At 45.6% G+C, this 17,800-nt stretch overlaps 1 protein-coding gene across 1 annotated transcript in view; it reads left to right on the forward strand.

Annotated features, from left to right (window-relative positions):
• Window positions 1–17,800, forward strand: part of TRIO (trio Rho guanine nucleotide exchange factor) — a 905,131-nt gene that overhangs the window by 306,231 nt on the left and 581,100 nt on the right. The window contains 1 exon segment of the mRNA XM_030209962.1: window positions 8,599–8,721. Within this exon segment, the coding sequence (XP_030065822.1) occupies window positions 8,599–8,721 (123 nt within the window).

The following is a 17,800-nucleotide window of genomic DNA, read 5'->3' on the forward strand; positions in this document are numbered from 1 at the left end:
TCATGCTCACAGATGAATGAACTGATTGTAATGGGCAAGGCTGCAATTTGAGTATTTTACCTTTAGGCCAGCAGAAAAGCTGCAGTTTCAAATGTGGTTGATTGCTGGCATTAAGTGAATATGTACTCTGTTGATGCAGAATGTCCCTGCTCTAGATTTATTCACCTAAAGTACTCAGGAGGGATTGCTTTACGAGCAAGGTAAATATGAGTTCAAGGAGCCCTTGTCAACCATTTTTCTTGTGATCAAGTAAAGCAGCTGACGTATATTTCTTCCAGCACTGAATTCATTCTTCATCTTGGTCAATGCTATAGGATTCAGCAAAGATTTTCTGAAAATCATTTTGTACTGTGGTGGGCCTGATTGTAGCTGCAAACATTGCTCTCTTGTTGCTGGAAAATAGATGTTCACTGGTGAGATGTAACTGTATATAGAAATTTATACTACTTTTAAAATGGTTTCCCCTGATTCACTTTCCCATTTAAAGGAAGATGGGACCTAGGTGAGCATCAAGGCTTTGCTGCAAGTTGATTATTACAAGCTTAACTTAAACAATCCTGTTTGCAGCCGAATTCTGCATACGCTTTTATGTCCATTGCTGGAATGTATCTTTGGGAGAAAAGGCACTGGTGGATCATGAGAGCAAGTTGTCAGATATCTGTGCTTACAGTGACATCTACCATAGTGTTCATCTGAGTGTTTTAGCTTTGAGAATGCTATGATACAGGGAAGTTCCCTGAATCTTAATGGGAAGAGAATTTGATACATTCATTCAGGTAAGAGCTTTCCTGAAAAGAATGCCAGATCAGGGAATGATAAAGGGACATTGTAAAGATCGCTAGGATTACCTTCCTGAACATCTTCGTCTAGAAATTTGTGTCTAGGTAAGACTTTGAAAGTGGAGTACAGAGCGCCTAGTTCATTGCAAAGGGGAATGAGTTTCAAAGGTTTAAGTTGATGATGCACAAGCCTTGGAGATGAAGGGAGCTGAAGTTGTACTGAGTTTAGGGTTTTGGAAGTGGTGAAAGAAGGTTCAGTCAATTGAAAATTCTTAGAAAAGAGCAGAATGAAGCAGAAGAGAATCCGGAAGAAGGCGGCACAAACAAATGTGGGAGAGGGACATAAGTTAGTACTCTAATCTGAATGGGTCAAAAAGGTGCACCAAGGGAGATGAAATGTCTGGGTACAAGGTGTAGTGACTGTAGTCAGTGAGAAATGAGCAAGTATAGGCTAAGGTTTTGGTGGTTAGATTAGATTCTTCCACCACTCCCCTAAATTGGTGTTTCTCAACCCAGTCCTCGGGGCATACTTAGCCAGTCAGGTTTTCAGGCTATCCACAATGAATATGCGTGCGAGAGATTTGCATGCACTGCCTGTTTGGTATGCAAATATTTCATATATATTCATCGTGGATAGCCTGAAAACCTGGCTGGTTGGGTGTGCCCCAAGGACTGGGTTACCACTGCCCTAAACACATACGAGGTGTTGGAAGGAAAACAGCGCTGTGTACTGTGGTGGAGAAGGAACAGGAAAAGGCAAGCATGGAAACAGAGCTTAATGTTGGAGATGTTTGAATCAGGTAAAGGACAGCTTTGAAGAGACAACAAAAAAGACAGATACCTGGGACTGTAATCAATAATTATAAATTGTGACATAAAAGTCTAATTGTTTAATGCTATCAAGCATGTATAGTGCTGCTGAGAGATACGTAAGTTACACTATTTGCTCCTTAGATCTAACAGTCTACTTAGGATACACAAGGCACAAAGAGAAACAAAAAGAGAATTTAAGTTAAAATAACAAGGCTGTAGGAAGAACTAAACCAGTTGGATGATTGGTGGAAGGGTTTAATTGAGAAAGGAGTGACTGAGTATAGCTTTGAGGAATGAGTCCTCTTTAATATGATTGTATGAGTTACCCATGGAGAAGGTGTAAAATAAAAATTGCAAAACTTCAATCTGAGACCGGAGGGACTCCCATAGAGAGAGGATTTGGGGTCACCACAAGTTCAGAAGTTATGCAGTAAGTGTTTCAAGTGCAAAATAATGAATACAATAGAGCCATATTCTAGGAAAAAATACTTGTCCTGGGATTTTGAGATCTGGAATAAATTATTCTTCTTTACTGCAGAATCTGCTTCGAATGCACAGTGGGGGGTGTGTATGCTTCTCGTGAGTTGTTTTGAAGGGAAGTTAGACCAGTAGTAAATGTTTAGACTTGATGGCCCATAGCCATCTTGCAACCTAATCAACTGTTGGGTCATTTACTAATAGCTAACACACATTATTTGCTGCAGGGCCTGTTGTATGCAATGAGTCCTACAATAAACAGTATGCATTAATGGGGCTAGCATGCACTGCTGGGAAATGATCCTGTCTATGAACGTAAAGCAAAGCCCAATAGGGGAGAAACACATGGAGCCATTTGAGTTAAGAACTAAATCAAGACATACAGTGGTGGAAATAAGTATTTGATCCCTTGCTGATTTTGTAAGTTTGCCCACTGACAAAGACATGAGCAGCCCATAATTGAAGGGTAGGTTATTGGTAACAGTGAGAGATAGCACATCACAAATTAAATCCGGAAAATCACATTGTGGAAAGTATATGAATTTATTTGCATTCTGCAGAGGGAAATAAGTATTTGATCCCCCACCAACCAGTAAGAGATCTGGCCCCTACAGACCAGGTAGATGCTCCAAATCAACTCGTTACCTGCATGACAGACAGCTGTCGGCAATGGTCACCTGTATGAAAGACACCTGTCCACAGACTCAGTGAATCAGTCAGACTCTAACCTCTACAAAATGGCCAAGAGCAAGGAGCTGTCTAAGGATGTCAGGGACAAGATCATACACCTGCACAAGGCTGGAATGGGCTACAAACCATCAGTAAGACGCTGGGCGAGAAGGAGACAACTGTTGGTGCCATAGTAAGAAAATGGAAGAAGTACAAAATGACTGTCAATCGACAAAGATCTGGGGCTCCACGCAAAATCTCACCTCGTGGGGTATCCTTGATCATGAGGAAGGTTAGAAATCAGCCTACAACTACAAGGGGGGAACTTGTCAATGATCTCAAGGCAGCTGGGACCACTGTCACCACGAAAACCATTGGTAACACATTACGACATAACGGATTGCAATCCTGCAGTGCCCGCAAGGTCCCCCTGCTCCGGAAGGCACATGTGACGGCCCGTCTGAAGTTTGCCAGTGAACACCTGGATGATGCCGAGAGTGATTGGGAGAAGGTGCTGTGGTCAGATGAGACAAAAATTGAGCTCTTTGGCATGAACTCAACTCGCCGTGTTTGGAGGAAGAGAAATGCTGCCTATGACCCAAAGAACACCGTCCCCACTGTCAAGCATGGAGGTGGAAATGTTATGTTTTGGGGGTGTTTCTCTGCTAAGGGCACAGGACTACTTCACCGCATCAATGGGAGAATGGATGGGGCCATGTACCGTACAATTCTGAGTGACAACCTCCTTCCCTCCGCCAGGGCCTTAAAAATGGGTCGTGGCTGGGTCTTCCAGCACGACAATGACCCAAAACATACAGCCAAGGCAACAAAGGAGTGGCTCAGGAAGAAGCACATTAGGGTCATGGAGTGGCCTAGCCAGTCACCAGACCTTAATCCCATTGAAAACTTATGGAGGGAGCTGAAGCTGCGAGTTGCCAAGCGACAGCCCAGAACTCTTAATGATTTAGAGATGATCTGCAAAGAGGAGTGGACCAAAATTCCTCCTGACATGTGTGCAAACCTCATCATCAACTACATAAGACGTCTGACCGCTGTGCTTGCCAACAAGGTTTTGCCACCAAGTATTAGGTCTTGTTTGCCAGAGGGATTAAATACTTATTTCCCTCTGCAGAATGCAAATAAATTCATATACTTTCCACAATGTGATTTTCCGGATTTAATTTGTGATGTGCTATCTCTCACTGTTACCAATAACCTACCCTTCAATTATGGGCTGCTCATGTCTTTGTCAGTGGGCAAACTTACAAAATCAGCAAGGGATCAAATACTTATTTCCACCACTGTAGCTGAGGGGCCAGTTCAGTCATTATGGGCTGCACAATGAAGAAAGTACTTCATCACTTAAAATTTAACTCATGCAGTAGACAGTGGTCCACAGCAAATTAAAATGCATAGTAAAGCTCTTAGCTAAACTGCACCAATGTAGAGATGCTTCACACCTGTACATTAATGTCTACAGTGCAAGAAATCTACCTCTTAAGTCTGAGGCAGCATACCAAGGGTTAGGGAGACCCTGCCTCCAATAGCTTTCTGCATCAGCCTCCCCCCTCCCCTGCAAAACCTAAAAGCCCTGATAGTCTAGTGGCCTGTCAAACCCAATCTGATGCCCCCCCCCACTCCAACTTTAAGTAGTAATCCCTGGTTGTTTTAGTGAGCCCAACCTTCGTTCCCCCATCCCCAACTTAAAAAAAATTAAATCCCTGGTGTCTAGTAGCGCCCCAACCCATCCTGCCCCCCCCCAGGCCCCTCTGTGATTCCCCAAGTAAAAGAAGCAGGAGCCATGCCCACTCGCTTCTGCCTTTGAAGCTGCCATCTTCAGTGGGTTGATGAGACCATATTTTGAAGTCAGAGAAGGCCAGATTGAATAGATTAGTCTAAACAAAGGTGAAAAAGCAGAGAGGAGGTAGGAGGGAGTAGGTTTGAATGTACAAAGTATATGTCATGAGATGTCAGCCTTTCAGGCTGAAAACTTGGAAATATTAAGGGTACTGAGCAAGAACTAGGGATGTGGTTAAGGCTGCAGGATCTTGTTGGATGGAATGAATCATATTTTAAAAGTTATCAAAGCCTTTCATATATGATTGGAAATTGGGGAGTAGTTATTTGAGTAAAAAAAGAAAAGGCTCATTTGCCTTTAAAAAACAAAACAAAAAACACCCGCTGAGAGCAGGGGAACGGCTAAGCCGCTGAAGCCCTGGGCTGAAGTTGGCCTGTGCAGGAAGGCAGGTCTACATGCATCTGCATGGCTGAGCATACCTACAGACACTATGCAGTCTGCAAGAGCCAGCAGCTTAGTACAGCTGCAGGCTCTGTCTTCCCCTCTTCCGACTTCAGAAACAGCTCCTGGGGGGGGGGGGGGGGGGGGGGGGGGGGAGGGAGGGAGAGGGAGGGGGGGGTGTCAGGCAGGTTTCACGGTCTACAAACCACACTCCCTTCACTGAAGTCGAGACCTGCGGTTCCAACATCTTTGGCAGGAGCAGCTGCCATTTTGTCCTTCTTTTTTTTCCTCTCCTTCTGCTTGCAGCCCCCATTGGGGCTTGAAGGGGTGAACTACTACTACTACTACTATTTAGCATTTCTATAGCGCTACAAGGCGTACGCAGCGCTGCACAAACATAGAAGAAAGACAGTAAGCTCAAAGAGCTTACAATCTAATAGACAAAAATAAAGTAAGCAAATCAATTAATGTGTACAGGAAGGAGGAGAGGAGGGTAGGTGGAGGCGAGTGGTTACAAGTGGTTACGAGTCAAAAGCAATGTTAAAGAGGTGGGCTTTCAGTCTAGATTTAAAGGTGGCCAAGGATGGGGCAAGACGTAGGGGCTCAGGAAGTTTATTCCAGGCGTAGGGTGCTTCGAGACAGAAGGCGCGAAGTCTGGAGTTGGCAGTAGTGGAGAAGGGAACAGATAAGAAGGATTTATCCATGGAGCGGAGTGCACGGGAAGGGGTGTAGGGAAGGACGAGTGTGGAGAGATACTGGGGAGCAGCAGAATGAGTACATTTATAGGTTAGTAGAAGAAGTTTGAACAGGATGTGAAAACGGATAGGGAGCCAGTGAAGCGACTTGAGGAGAGGGGTAGTATGAGTAAAGCGACCCTGGCGGAAGACGAGACGGGCAGCAGAGTTTTGAACCGATTGGAGAGGGGTGAGGTGACTAAGTGAGAGGCCAGCAAGAAGCAGATTGCAGTAGTCTAAGCGAGAGGTGACAAGGGTGTGGATGAGGGTTTTGGTAGAGTGCTCGGAAAGAAAGGGGCGGATTTTACGGATGTTGTAAAGAAAGAAACGACAGGTCTTGGCGATCTGCTGGATATGAGCAGAGAAGGAGAGAGAAGAGTCAAAGATGACCCCAAGGTTTCGAGCTGAGGAGACAGGGAGAATGAGAGAGCCATCAACAGAAATAGAAAACGGGGGGAGTGGGGAGGTGGGTTTGGGGGGAAAAATGAGAAGCTCGGTTTTGGTCATGTTTAATTTCAGGTGGCGTTGAGACATCCAGACAGCAATGTCAGACAAGCACGCTGAAACTTTGGTTTGGATGCAAGGTGAGATATCAGGGGTAGAAAGGTAGATTTGGGAGTCATCAGCATAGAGATGATAGGAAAAGCCATGGGATGAGATTAATGAGCCAAGGGAAGAAGTGTAGATAGAAAAGAGGAGGGGACCAAGAACAGAACCCTGAGGTACGCCGACAGGCAGAGGGATAGAAGTAGAAGAGGATCCACCAGAGTGAATAGTAAAGGTGCGGAGGGAGAGGTAGGAAGAGAACCAGGAAAGGACAGAGCTCTGGAATCCAAGTGAGGACAGGTTATCAAGAAGTATGCTGTGATTGGCATGTCTTTTCCACCCACCCCGGCTCAGCCTGTTTTGAGGGAGGAGGTCTGAGGCCACAAACTTTTTTTTGGCTCCAGAACTTAGCCCAATTGGTTAAGCAGGCCCTGCAGTCAGAGGCTGGCCTCTTGTCCAGCAAGGGTGCCCCTGGATGCCCAATTCTGGCCGGGGTCCAGATGACATAGGGGGTACCTGGGGGTTCTGATGCTCTGAATGGCCTGTACTTTGATTCCTGAGGATCAGGAGGGTCTCTCAGACACACTGTCCTCCTCAGACTGCAGTTTTGAGGAGGATCCTCCCCCACAGGAGGAGGAAGAGGAACATTTCCATATGTTTTGACTTTTTGGTCTCATTAATGAGGTCACAGCTATTTAGGGGATGCTTAAGGCACCAAGGAGATCCTCTGTTGGAGGGCTTTGCGGGGCCCCTGAAGCATTTTCCTCTAGGCCCTCAGTCGCATTATCCTAGAAGAATGGGAGTCATCTGAGGGGGTTCTTAAGAGGGCCATGGCCTTGGAGCGTCTCCATGCTTTCACCCCCTAAGGATGATGAGAGATCTAGGAGGGGGGGGGGGGGGGGGGGGAGTGGTTCAGCTCTCTGCGAGCTTCATGAGAAGCGGAAGGAGGAGCAGTTTCATCTTGCTTTTACTTCTGGAGTGTCTGGAATTCAGGCCAATATTTGTGGCAGTTATATGACCAGGCCATGCTGCTTTAGCTGCAACAGTTGCCCAAGTCTCTGGAAGTTTCTTTTCTGGTGTCTGGTGCAGCCTTCCAGTCAGGCGCACTCTGTCTTGGTCCATCTTTCCTCCTGGTCCATGACAGCTTCTGTGTAAGGTGACTCTGGCTGAGGCTCTGTCATTAGGTATGGATGTGGCTTTACAGGCGCTTCCCTGTCAGCTGCCCTTTAGGGGACGCTTACTATTCAGTGAAGACCTGGTGAAAGTCAAGGGGGAGGCATGGCCTTGGTCACCACGTGCTCAGGCAGAAGGGCTCCCAGAGGTCCTCGGCTGCTAGGGGCTGCTCCAGGGGAGTGGTTCAAGTAGATCCTTTAAGTTGGGTTCCTTTTGTGGGCCCATATGAACTGGCAACTCTGGCTCCTCCGGCAGGGTGGGAGTACCCTGGACTACTCAATGAGGGTTCATCTGGCCTCTCGGTTGGGACCATGGAGGCAGTAGACTTCTGCGCTGAGGCCCTATTCAATTCTTGTTTTCAGTTTCTTTTCCTGGTCTCCCCTGGTACTACTTAGGTAGTAAGTGTTCAGCTAGATTTAACACCAAATCATTGTTATTTTACTGGTTCCTGTTTAAAACCTTTAACCTACTTTTTTGATGATAAACCTATTAGTAGGCTCTGCTGTTCTGGAATGACTAAGAGACAGATGCTGAAAATAGGGGATGGTAAAGCAAAGAAGGGGGATGTTGTCCATGGAGTAGAGGAGAGAAAGAAGGGAAGAAATGGTGACCATGGAGAGGAGAGAATGGGAAGGGGAGAGAGATGGGAGGAGATGGTGCCTTTGGAGGGGAGGGGAAGAGAAAGAGAAAGAAACTAGATATATTTGAGGGGCAAGAAAAATTTAAGATATTGAATATGAAAGATAAAATCAACAGACAACAAAGGTAGGAATAATGATTTTATTTTTCATTTTAAAAGTAAATGTGTAAGCATGAAATCTTATGGTGGTCCTTGGAGCTTTCTCATTCCACTTTGTGGCCCTTTACATTAAAAAAAGGTTGGAGACTACTGCCCTAACCAGTTTGGTTTTCAGGATATCCAAAATGAATATGCATAAGATTTGCATTTGCTGGCCTCCGTTGTATGTACCTCTTTCATATGTATTTGAAAGATCCAGAAAACCAGACTGGCTAGAGGGTACTCCAGGATCAGTTTGAAAAACACTGACTCTGGTCACTCCCTTCTTTTACCCCTGTTTAGGAGTCATTGGTTTTAAATCTTTTCACCCTAGTTATGTTGGCCTTCCTACTGTCAGGACTCAGTCTGTATTGTCTTTACTTTCTACAGATGTTCGACTGGATCACACACAACAAAGGCTTGTTTTTGACGAGCTACACAGAGATTGGCACCAGTCACCCTCATGCCATGGAACTTCAGACGCAGCACAATCACTTTGCCATGAACTGCATGGTAAGCTGGCGGATGGGGCATCTTACACATTTCATTCAGTGTTGTTCTATGTGGTGATGTTATTACCAGCATAAGTGGAACAGGCGCTTGGCAGTGATAGACTTAAGAGAAACATAGAAGATATAGTTCACTCATAGCAGATTTCAAGATGTCATTTCCATCACATTCAGAGGCAAACTGTTACCATGCAAGCAGGCTGAGAGAATGGTTTCACTCAAGCCCTGCAGTGAGCTGACCTTTTCATCAGGACCTTTTCTTGAACCTTGACTTTGAACTCTCCTTAATGTAGAAATCTGTACAGCTCCCCTACGTTTAGGCTGGTTAGTGGGCTGGATTCCACTGCTTGAGTAAATCATTTGTTTTTCTTTGTTTTGTTTTTTTGCTCAGTATGGATGTATCATAAATTCAGGTGTGTGTTTTATTAAATAGTTGTGCATTGTAGCCTTTTCTTTTTATTATAAATACATTTTCTTTTCCTCCTTCCTCTGTCTCATTATCTTGCTTCCTTTTCTCCCCCACCAAATGTTTGAGAGTGAACCAAAAGAAGCACATGGAGAAATGATGCAGGGGCTGTTCCCGAAATGCTGGCCACTGTGTTTTACACTGGCCTAAAATTAGAGACTCTGTCCGATAGTTACAGCTGCATTTTATTCAGAGAGAGAAATGTGTTTTTATGTTTGCATTTTCCACTGATTAAATGTTCTTGGGGGATAATTGCAACTTTAAACAGCATTAGATTTTATAGCACAGGTACCATGAAACTTTCAGAGGTCACATTTTATAAGATTACAGGAAGCTTTTTCATTCACTGAATGGCTGAAGAAATACGTTGCACTATTCTTTAGCACAGTGGTTTAGTTGTGATTTTTCCTGTGATGCAAATGTTTTAGCATTGAAAAATCCACCGGGGGGGAGGGGTTCAGTCTGCCAAATAACATTGCCTAACGTGCATCAAAATGCACCGCTAGGGGTTAGGCACCACCATACCAAGATGGCAGTGGGATTGAGGATGCTGCCACTGGATGTCTTACCAGACCTGGTAATTTAGTGGCCCATGGGGAGGGGGGGCTAACTGTATTGGAAACTATGGATGCCATGAACCCAGTTGCTCAGGGGATGAGTCTGCCAGGGCTGCCGAGAGAGGGGGGGAGATTCCCCGAGCCTGGTCTCCAAGGGGGGACCTGGCACCAGTAAGGCTTCCAGAGGCATCCAGAAGGTTCTGCTCCCTCAGTCTCTCTCTCTCCTGCTCCTGTGTGTTTGAACCCGGGTGATTACTTTAATGTGATAACCCGTGTTCTGATAGACCGAGAGAGAAGCAAATGCAGGAAGATAAGGGAGGGGAGACGGTTTTGGCAGCCCGGACCTGGCTCTGTCTTTTGGCGGCCCTGGAGTCTGCTGTGTTTTTGTGTTTTGTTTCCCTTACTTTCAGTATGTGAGCCTATTCCCTTCTGACACATTGACAGGAAGAGAAACATTTCACTCCTGTTGCAGCAAATCCCTGCAAACTACTGGCCGATATGCATTGTGGGTTTTTTTTCTCACAATGCAATCTTTAGTGCTGTTATTTGCTTGTCATTAGTTTATAAAAAAAAAAAAAATTTTGGCAAGTATGCTAGAACACTGTATTCTGAAGACTACTGTATTGAGCCCTCAATGCTTGAATTTGATGAGGGGGAGGGTGCTTCTTGCTCTCCCATTTCATCTTGGTTATTGTTATGACCTTAGCTACTAATTGGTTTGTGGGGTATGGATTTGAACCAAAAATTGGGATGGTAGAAATTATGGGCCAGGAGAGGAAAGCAGTATGTATAATAATTCACCATATGTGAAACAAAATTATTCACTCCCCCCCCCCCCTAAAAACCCCCCTCACACACAAACTTTGACAACATTATCATGAAGACTCTCTTGCTTTCACCCTATTCTCTTCTCACCTTATTTATTACCCCCCCCCCCCCCCCCCCCCAATTTCTTTTTGCTGTCTAGTCTTAGACCTGCTGTTGGGCTGATGACCTGCCTCTTTCAACAGCCTTTTAGTTTACACTGTCCAGAAGCTCTTACAGTTCTCTTAGCTAGTGCTTTTCACACTGCAGTGGCATCTTTAGATAAAAGTATATTGGGGTGGGTGGGGAGGAAGTAGTGAGGATATGCTAAGGCCAGGGGATATTTCTACGCATCATGCCCATCTCTATAGAACTAATGGTTTTCAATACTGATTCAATACTGATTTTTCATTGCAGGATAGTTTAATTTCTGAGTATTCCTTGGGGTCATCTTTGACTCTTCTCTCTCCTTCTCTGCTCATATCCAGCAGACCGCCAAGACCTGTCGTTTCTTTCTTTACAACATCTGTAAAATCCGCCCCTTTCTTTCCGAGCACTCTACCAAAACCCTCATCCACACCCTTGTCACCTCTCGTTTAGACTACTGCAATCTGCTTCTTGCTGGCCTCCCACTTAGTCACCTCTCCCCTCTCCAGTCGGTTCAAAACTCTGCTGCCCGTCTCATCTTCCGCCAGGGTCGCTTTACTCATACTACCCCTCTCCTCAAGACCCTTCACTGGCTCCCTATCCGTTTTCGCATCCTGTTCAAACTTCTTCTACTAACCTATAAATGTATTCACTCTGCTGCTCCCCAGTATCTCTCCACACTCATCCTTCCCTACACCCCTTCCTGTGCACTCCGCTCCATGGATAAATCCTTCTTATCTGTTCCCTTCACCACTACTGCCAACTCCAGACTTCGCGCCTTCTGTCTCGCTGCACCCTACACCTGGAATAAACTTCCTGAGCCCCTACGTCTTGCCCCATCCTTGGCCACCTTTAAATCTAGACTGAAAGCCCACCTCTTTAACATTGCTTTTGACTCGTAACCACTTGTAACCACTCGCCTCCACCTACCCTCCTCTCTTCCTTCCCGTTCACATTAATTGATTTGATTTGCTTACTTTATTTATTTTTTGTCTATTAGATTGTAAGCTCTTTGAGCAGGGACTGTCTTTCTTCTATGTTTGTGCAGCGCTGCGTATGCCTTGTAGCGCTATAGAAATGCTAAATAGTAGTAGTAGTAGTAAGTAAGCCAATTAGTTGGCAAAGACACAATTTCAGTTAGGCTTTCAGAATTTAAACCATTAAATGATTTATAAACCAAACAAGCATTTTTAAATTCAACTCTAATATTAACTGGAATCCAATGCAATGTGACCACAGCAGAGAAGCCCACTTGACCTTGCCCAAAGAAAATATTACCGGTAACCTGGCAGTGATATTCTGCAAAAGTTGGAGCATTCCCTGTAATTTAGAAGATACAGTTCTATATAGTGAGTTGCCATAGTCCAGCTGTGGAAGAAGTATACATTTCAGTAATAATTCTAAGACTATATTTACTAAGTGAGAATGTAATTGCCCTTATTGACGTAGCTTAAAGAATTTTTTCACTAAATTGTTGATCTCTGGCTTTAAACTTGAGTCTAGAAGAATTCCCAGGACTCTTGTTTCTTTTTTAAGTTTCAAAATTTCACCTGATGCTAATGTTAATTCTACAATAGGTAAAGTTACATAATTCTCAAACCATAAAATTTGTCTTTGATTAACTTCAAGAAGTTTTCATGAGTCCAAGTATCTATGAAAGAAATGTTTTGCCTTGAACTTTCAAATATGGCCTCATAAGAACTTTGTTCAGGACATAACAAAAATATTGGCATGTCAGAATATAAGATCCCATTCTGGCCAACATTTCACCAAGTGAACTTAAATATGTATTTAACAAACGTAAGGAGAGTGGTGAACCTTGGGGACCCCACAATCAGGGTGCCATGGAAGGGGGCAACATCTCCATTTTTCTGTACCCTATTGTGACGAAAGTCAGTTTCTAAGCCTATGAACTGTATTATTTTACAGATGACATGCATTTCTTCTAATTATTTTACTGATGGCATGTACAGTGCAATCCGTCTGGGACCAAATAAATACATGCAGTCCTGTATAAGAACTTTTTCTGTTTGAGATCTGTCAATTTCATGAGTCAAGGATTTAGATATTAGTTCATTACCCGCAGTGGAGAATTTGACCTTCAATTGTACTGATAAAATTCTTGATGTTTCTTATGCCTTTATTTTTACCATACTGCTGTTGCAAATTGTGCTCCAGTCCGAAGTTAGATTACAGACCCCAGCCCTGGAAGACATAGAAACAATTGATATTTCTTCTGTCTTTGTTTCTCATTAATTGGTGACTGACAGAATTATGTACACCCTTGACTAGGCAGATTCTGGGGCTTATTGATTCCTTGGGTCCCTGTGAACAGTGGTGATCTCCAGGATGAAGCCGTAGAGGTAGCTGGTCTCTGTTGCCGTTCTTTTCATTGCCTGAATCTATTCCGGTAATGGAGGAATGAAGGTGTTAAGATCAGGTGAGACCTTCTGAAAGGGTAGTTGGATTGGATAGATGATTATATTTAAGCATTGTGATGTGGTATAGGTGCAGATCAGCCGTGTTTTTGTCTGGGCTATGTATGTTTTAATGAATTTTAATTTTTTTGTAACTTAGATTTGTATAAGATGGGAGTGGAGGAGTAACCTAATGGCTAGTGCAGCAGTCTGAGAACCTGGGAAACTGGGTTCTGTTCCCAGTGTAACTCCTTGTAAACCAGGTACAAAATTGAGTACCTGTATAAAATATGTAAATCACTTTGGTTGTAACTACAGAAAGACATCAAATCCCACACTATAAATCAGCAAATTATATCAATACTAGATGTATCACCTTTTGAGCATTTATTTCCTGGTGGTTGCTAGTTTAATGAACTATTTGCAACAAAGAAACAATTTTGTAGTTCATAATCGGGCTCAGAAGCACTGTGCAGATGGTTTGCATAACCCTTTGGGTTACAACATTTTTCATATTCCTAGAATTGGTAAGAAAAGCAGGGGAGAGGGGGAATATTTATCATTTTTAAGGGTGATCTTAAATTGTCTTTAGTAATATAAAAATAGGTTCTAGACTGTAAGGAGATGTTAAATAAACAGATGCTCCCCAGAGATGGGTTTTTGGTTACCTATCCCCCTAGGTACGTGGAATGTGAAATTGATGAGTTAGCGACTTTATATAGAATTTTATGAAGCATTTTCCTATGATAATTGAACTTTAATATTCTTTCAGAGGATATGGCAGATCCTTTCATCTCTCTTAATATTTAAATGTTTTTAGTACATTTTACAGTTAATTGTAAGTTAACTTGCAGTATCCTGCTTCTGTTTTTCTGATTGTTTGAGTTAGGGCAGCCTCTCTTTACTACATTAAGGCTTTTATTTAAACCATTAAAGTCCTTGTAGCTATGAGTGATTGGATAGGTGAGAATAATTTGAAACACAGCCTGGATGAGAGAGAATTCCTCAATTTGTTTTCAATCTTCAGTTATGTAGCTAGGGTGTCCTTTTGAACTCTAACCATGGAGTATCAAGAGCCTATAGGCAGTGGTTGAGAAAACACTTTTCTTGTTAGGGCAGGTGAGGCAAGCTCAGGCTTCCTGTTCATTTTCTGATCTGAGAATGACTGTTCAGGCAGAAGTAGTATCCCATCTAGACAAATGTAATTCGGTCTATGTAGGCCTTACAAAAGTTCATCTCCAGCTGATGCAGAATACTATAATCAAATTGATGATTGACTTTAAGATTGGAATGTGCTACTTCTTTTGTTAGGACTTTACATTGGTTACCAATTATGGCAACTGGAAAATTTCAAGTTAACTGATTTTTTAAACTCTGCATTGTTTGTGGGGGCGTATTATAGTGTGTACCCCAGAATAGCTTTTGGGTTCCAGTTAAGGTATCCGTTGGTTCTTTCATCTCTAACCGGGTATGCAGCTATTTGCAACATGTTTAAGGGCATTTTCAGGAGTTGTGCTCAAGCCTCTGGAATGGAGGCTAGTGTTGGACAATAATTTCATTCAAAAGAGGTCAATATTTTTGATTAAGGGGGAAAGTTAAAGTGCCCTGCACTGCACTTAAACTAGATTTAGACCATAATTTCTTATGAAAAGAGAACACTTTAATCAAGGAGATAGATTGAAATATAATGGATTATACTTAATTTAATAGTTTGATGGAAAGATGAGATGGTAGGAGAGTAAAAGGCTTTGCTAAATAATCTGTGAAATTGTTTATAATTGTGGGAATTGGAGCAAGGTTTTACTGAATTGTATTAGCTGATGGAATATTTGCTTGTATGTGCATGGTTTCATTGGCACTTATAAGCCATTTTGGAGGATTAGCCGTGCAGGAGACAAGTGTTGAATGTTCTTGATTAACAATTGATATATTCACTGTGAATGGCTTAAAACTGACTGGCTTTGGGATCCCAAGACACATTTGAACCCAAATTTTTGAGTAGAAGCAGAATATAAAAGTGTTCGTTTAAATTTGAGAAGTCTTCTCAGACTGGCAAAAACAAAAGCTATAAGTCTCTGCCTGAAGACTGCATGGCAGTGGAATCCCTCACTCTGCTACACACACCACACATAACTTCAGCCAGCTACAAAGTAGTGGACCTCATATTGGAAATAAATATATAAAACTAGAAATCCCAAGAAGCTAAACCCTGCATGCTGTCTGCCACTGGAGAGAGATAAAACAGAAATGCATGGGCTGGGACAGGGGACTATAGCTGAATTCAAAAAATGTTGTGAATGGCCTTACAATCTATTTGGTAAACCAAAATCCAAATATCGCTTGTTATTTCCATCTTTCTCCGAGGACAAGCAGGCTGCTTGTTCTCACGACTGGGTGACGTCCGCGTCAGCCCCCCACCAACCGGAAGAAGCTTCACGGGCGGTCCGCACGCAGGGCACGCCCACCGCGCATGCGCGGCCGTCTTCCCGCCCGTGCGCGACCGCTCCCGCCAGTCTTTTCTTTTCCGCGCCTGGAGAGAGTCGTGCCGTCGCCGCTCTCTCTTCGCAGCCCCGGAAAGACCGTAGCGTTTACGCGATTTTGTTGATTTTGTTGATTTTTTCGTTTAGTTTTGGTTGCCGCGCTCCAGTTTTCTTTTTTCCAAAAAAAAAAAAAAGAGAGCACGCGCTCCTTTTCCCTCGTTTTCTAGCGAGGGCGTTGCGTTGCGGCCTTGTGGCCGCGCGATCGATTTATTTTTTCGAGGTGTGATTTCCGCCACCATCGACGACTTTAACTTCGCCGACGCGATTTTTCCGTCGATGTCCTCGAAGGTCCCGAGTGGATTTAAAAAGTGTGGTCGGTGCGGCCGGCCGATCTCGCAGACCGACACCCACGCTTGGTGCCTCCAGTGCCTCGGGCCGGAGCACAATATCAAGTCGTGTTCTCTATGTCTCGGTCTCCGGAAACGGACTCAGGTTGCGAGGCAAGTTCTGCGGGACCGTCTTTTTGGAACTTGCGCCGGCCCCTCGACGTCGACCTCGACGGCATCGGTATCGACGCCCGGTCCTTCGGTACCGGTATCGACGCCCGAGACATCGGCACCGATGGCATCGACCTCAGGAGAACAGGTCCCGTTGGCCCGCCGGTCCTCCAGTGAGGGTAGGGGTGAGAGGCCGCGTGGGCAGTCGGCCCCGGTCACTCCCTCAGCCCGCGGCCCTCGGGACCGAACCCTGTCTGATCCGGTTCCTCGGGACCGAGGGGGTTCGACCTCCTCCTCCTCCATACCGCCCGACACCGGTGACGGGCACCGCAAGAAGACTAAGAAGCACCGTCACCGGTCGCCCTCGACACTCGGTACCGGGGAGGAGTCGAAGCCGAAGCGTCCGCGTCGAGAGGACAGGTCCCCCTCGGTGGTGGAGGTACCGACACGGCAGGGTCTCGGCACTTCGGTGCAGTCTCCTGGACCTGAGCAGCTTCCGGCACCGGCGCCTCTACCAGCCCCCACGTCTTTCCCGACAGCGGGCCTGGACGAGTGCCTCCGAGCCATCCTTCCGGGGATCCTGGAAGGGCTGATGCGCCAGGCTGTGCCGGCGCCGATGAATGTGGCGCCGGCGAGCTCTAGCCCGGTGCCGAGGCCGTTGACGCCGCCGCCGCTTGCGGCGCCGGTCTCGACCGCCACGCAGGTGGAGTCCCCGTCGACGTCGATGGAGGGAGCTTCGTCCCCGCCGGCGCGGGAGTCCACCGCTCGACGACACCGAGGCCTCGGTGCCTCAACGTCGAGCCGGGCCCGGTTAAGGACTCAGCTACATGAGCTCATGTCCGATACCGAGGAAGAGGCCTCGTGGGGGGAAGAGGAGGACCCCAGATATTTCTCCTCAGAGGAGTCTGCGGGTCTTCCCTCTGACCCCACGCCTTCACCGGAGAGGAAACTCTCACCCCCGGAGAGCCTCTCCTTTGCCTCCTTTGTAAGGGACATGTCGATTTGCATTCCCTTCCCCGTGGTCTCTGTGGATGAGCCGAGGGCTGAGATGCTCGAGGTCCTCGTCTATCCATCACCACCTAGAGAGTCCTCCACGGTGCCGTTGCACAATGTCCTCAAAGAGACACTGCTTCGGAACTGGATGAGACCGCTATCTAATCCCATCATCCCCAAGAAAGCGGAATCCCAGTACAGAATCCACTCTGACCCAGAGTTAATGCGGCCCCAATTGCCCCATGACTCTGCGGTCGTGGATTCTGCTCTCAAGAGGGCACGGAGTTCGAGGGATACCGCCTCGGCGCCCCTGGGGCGGGAGTCTCGCACTCTGGACTCGTTTGGGAGGAAGGCCTACCAATCCTCCATGCTCGTGACCCGCATCCAGTCATACCAGCTCTATACGAGCATCCACATGCGGAACAATGTGAAGCAACTGGTGGACCTGGTCGATAAGCTCCCGCCGGAGCGGTCCAGGCCTTATCAGGAGGTGGTCAGGCAGCTGAAGGCGTGCAGAAAGTTCCTGTCCAGGGGTATCTATGACACCTGTGACGTGGCATCTCGTGCTGCGGCCCAAGGTATAGTGATGCGCAGGCTCTCATGGCTGCGTGCCTCTGACCTGGACAACCGCACCCAGCAGAGACTGGCCGACGTCCCTTGCCGGGGGGATAACATTTTTGGTGAGAAGGTCGAGCAGCTGGTGGACCAACTGCATCAGCGGG

The sequence above is a fragment of the Microcaecilia unicolor genome, chromosome 1, assembly GCF_901765095.1.
Source record: "Microcaecilia unicolor chromosome 1, aMicUni1.1, whole genome shotgun sequence".
Taxonomy (NCBI): Eukaryota; Metazoa; Chordata; class Amphibia; order Gymnophiona; family Siphonopidae; genus Microcaecilia; species Microcaecilia unicolor.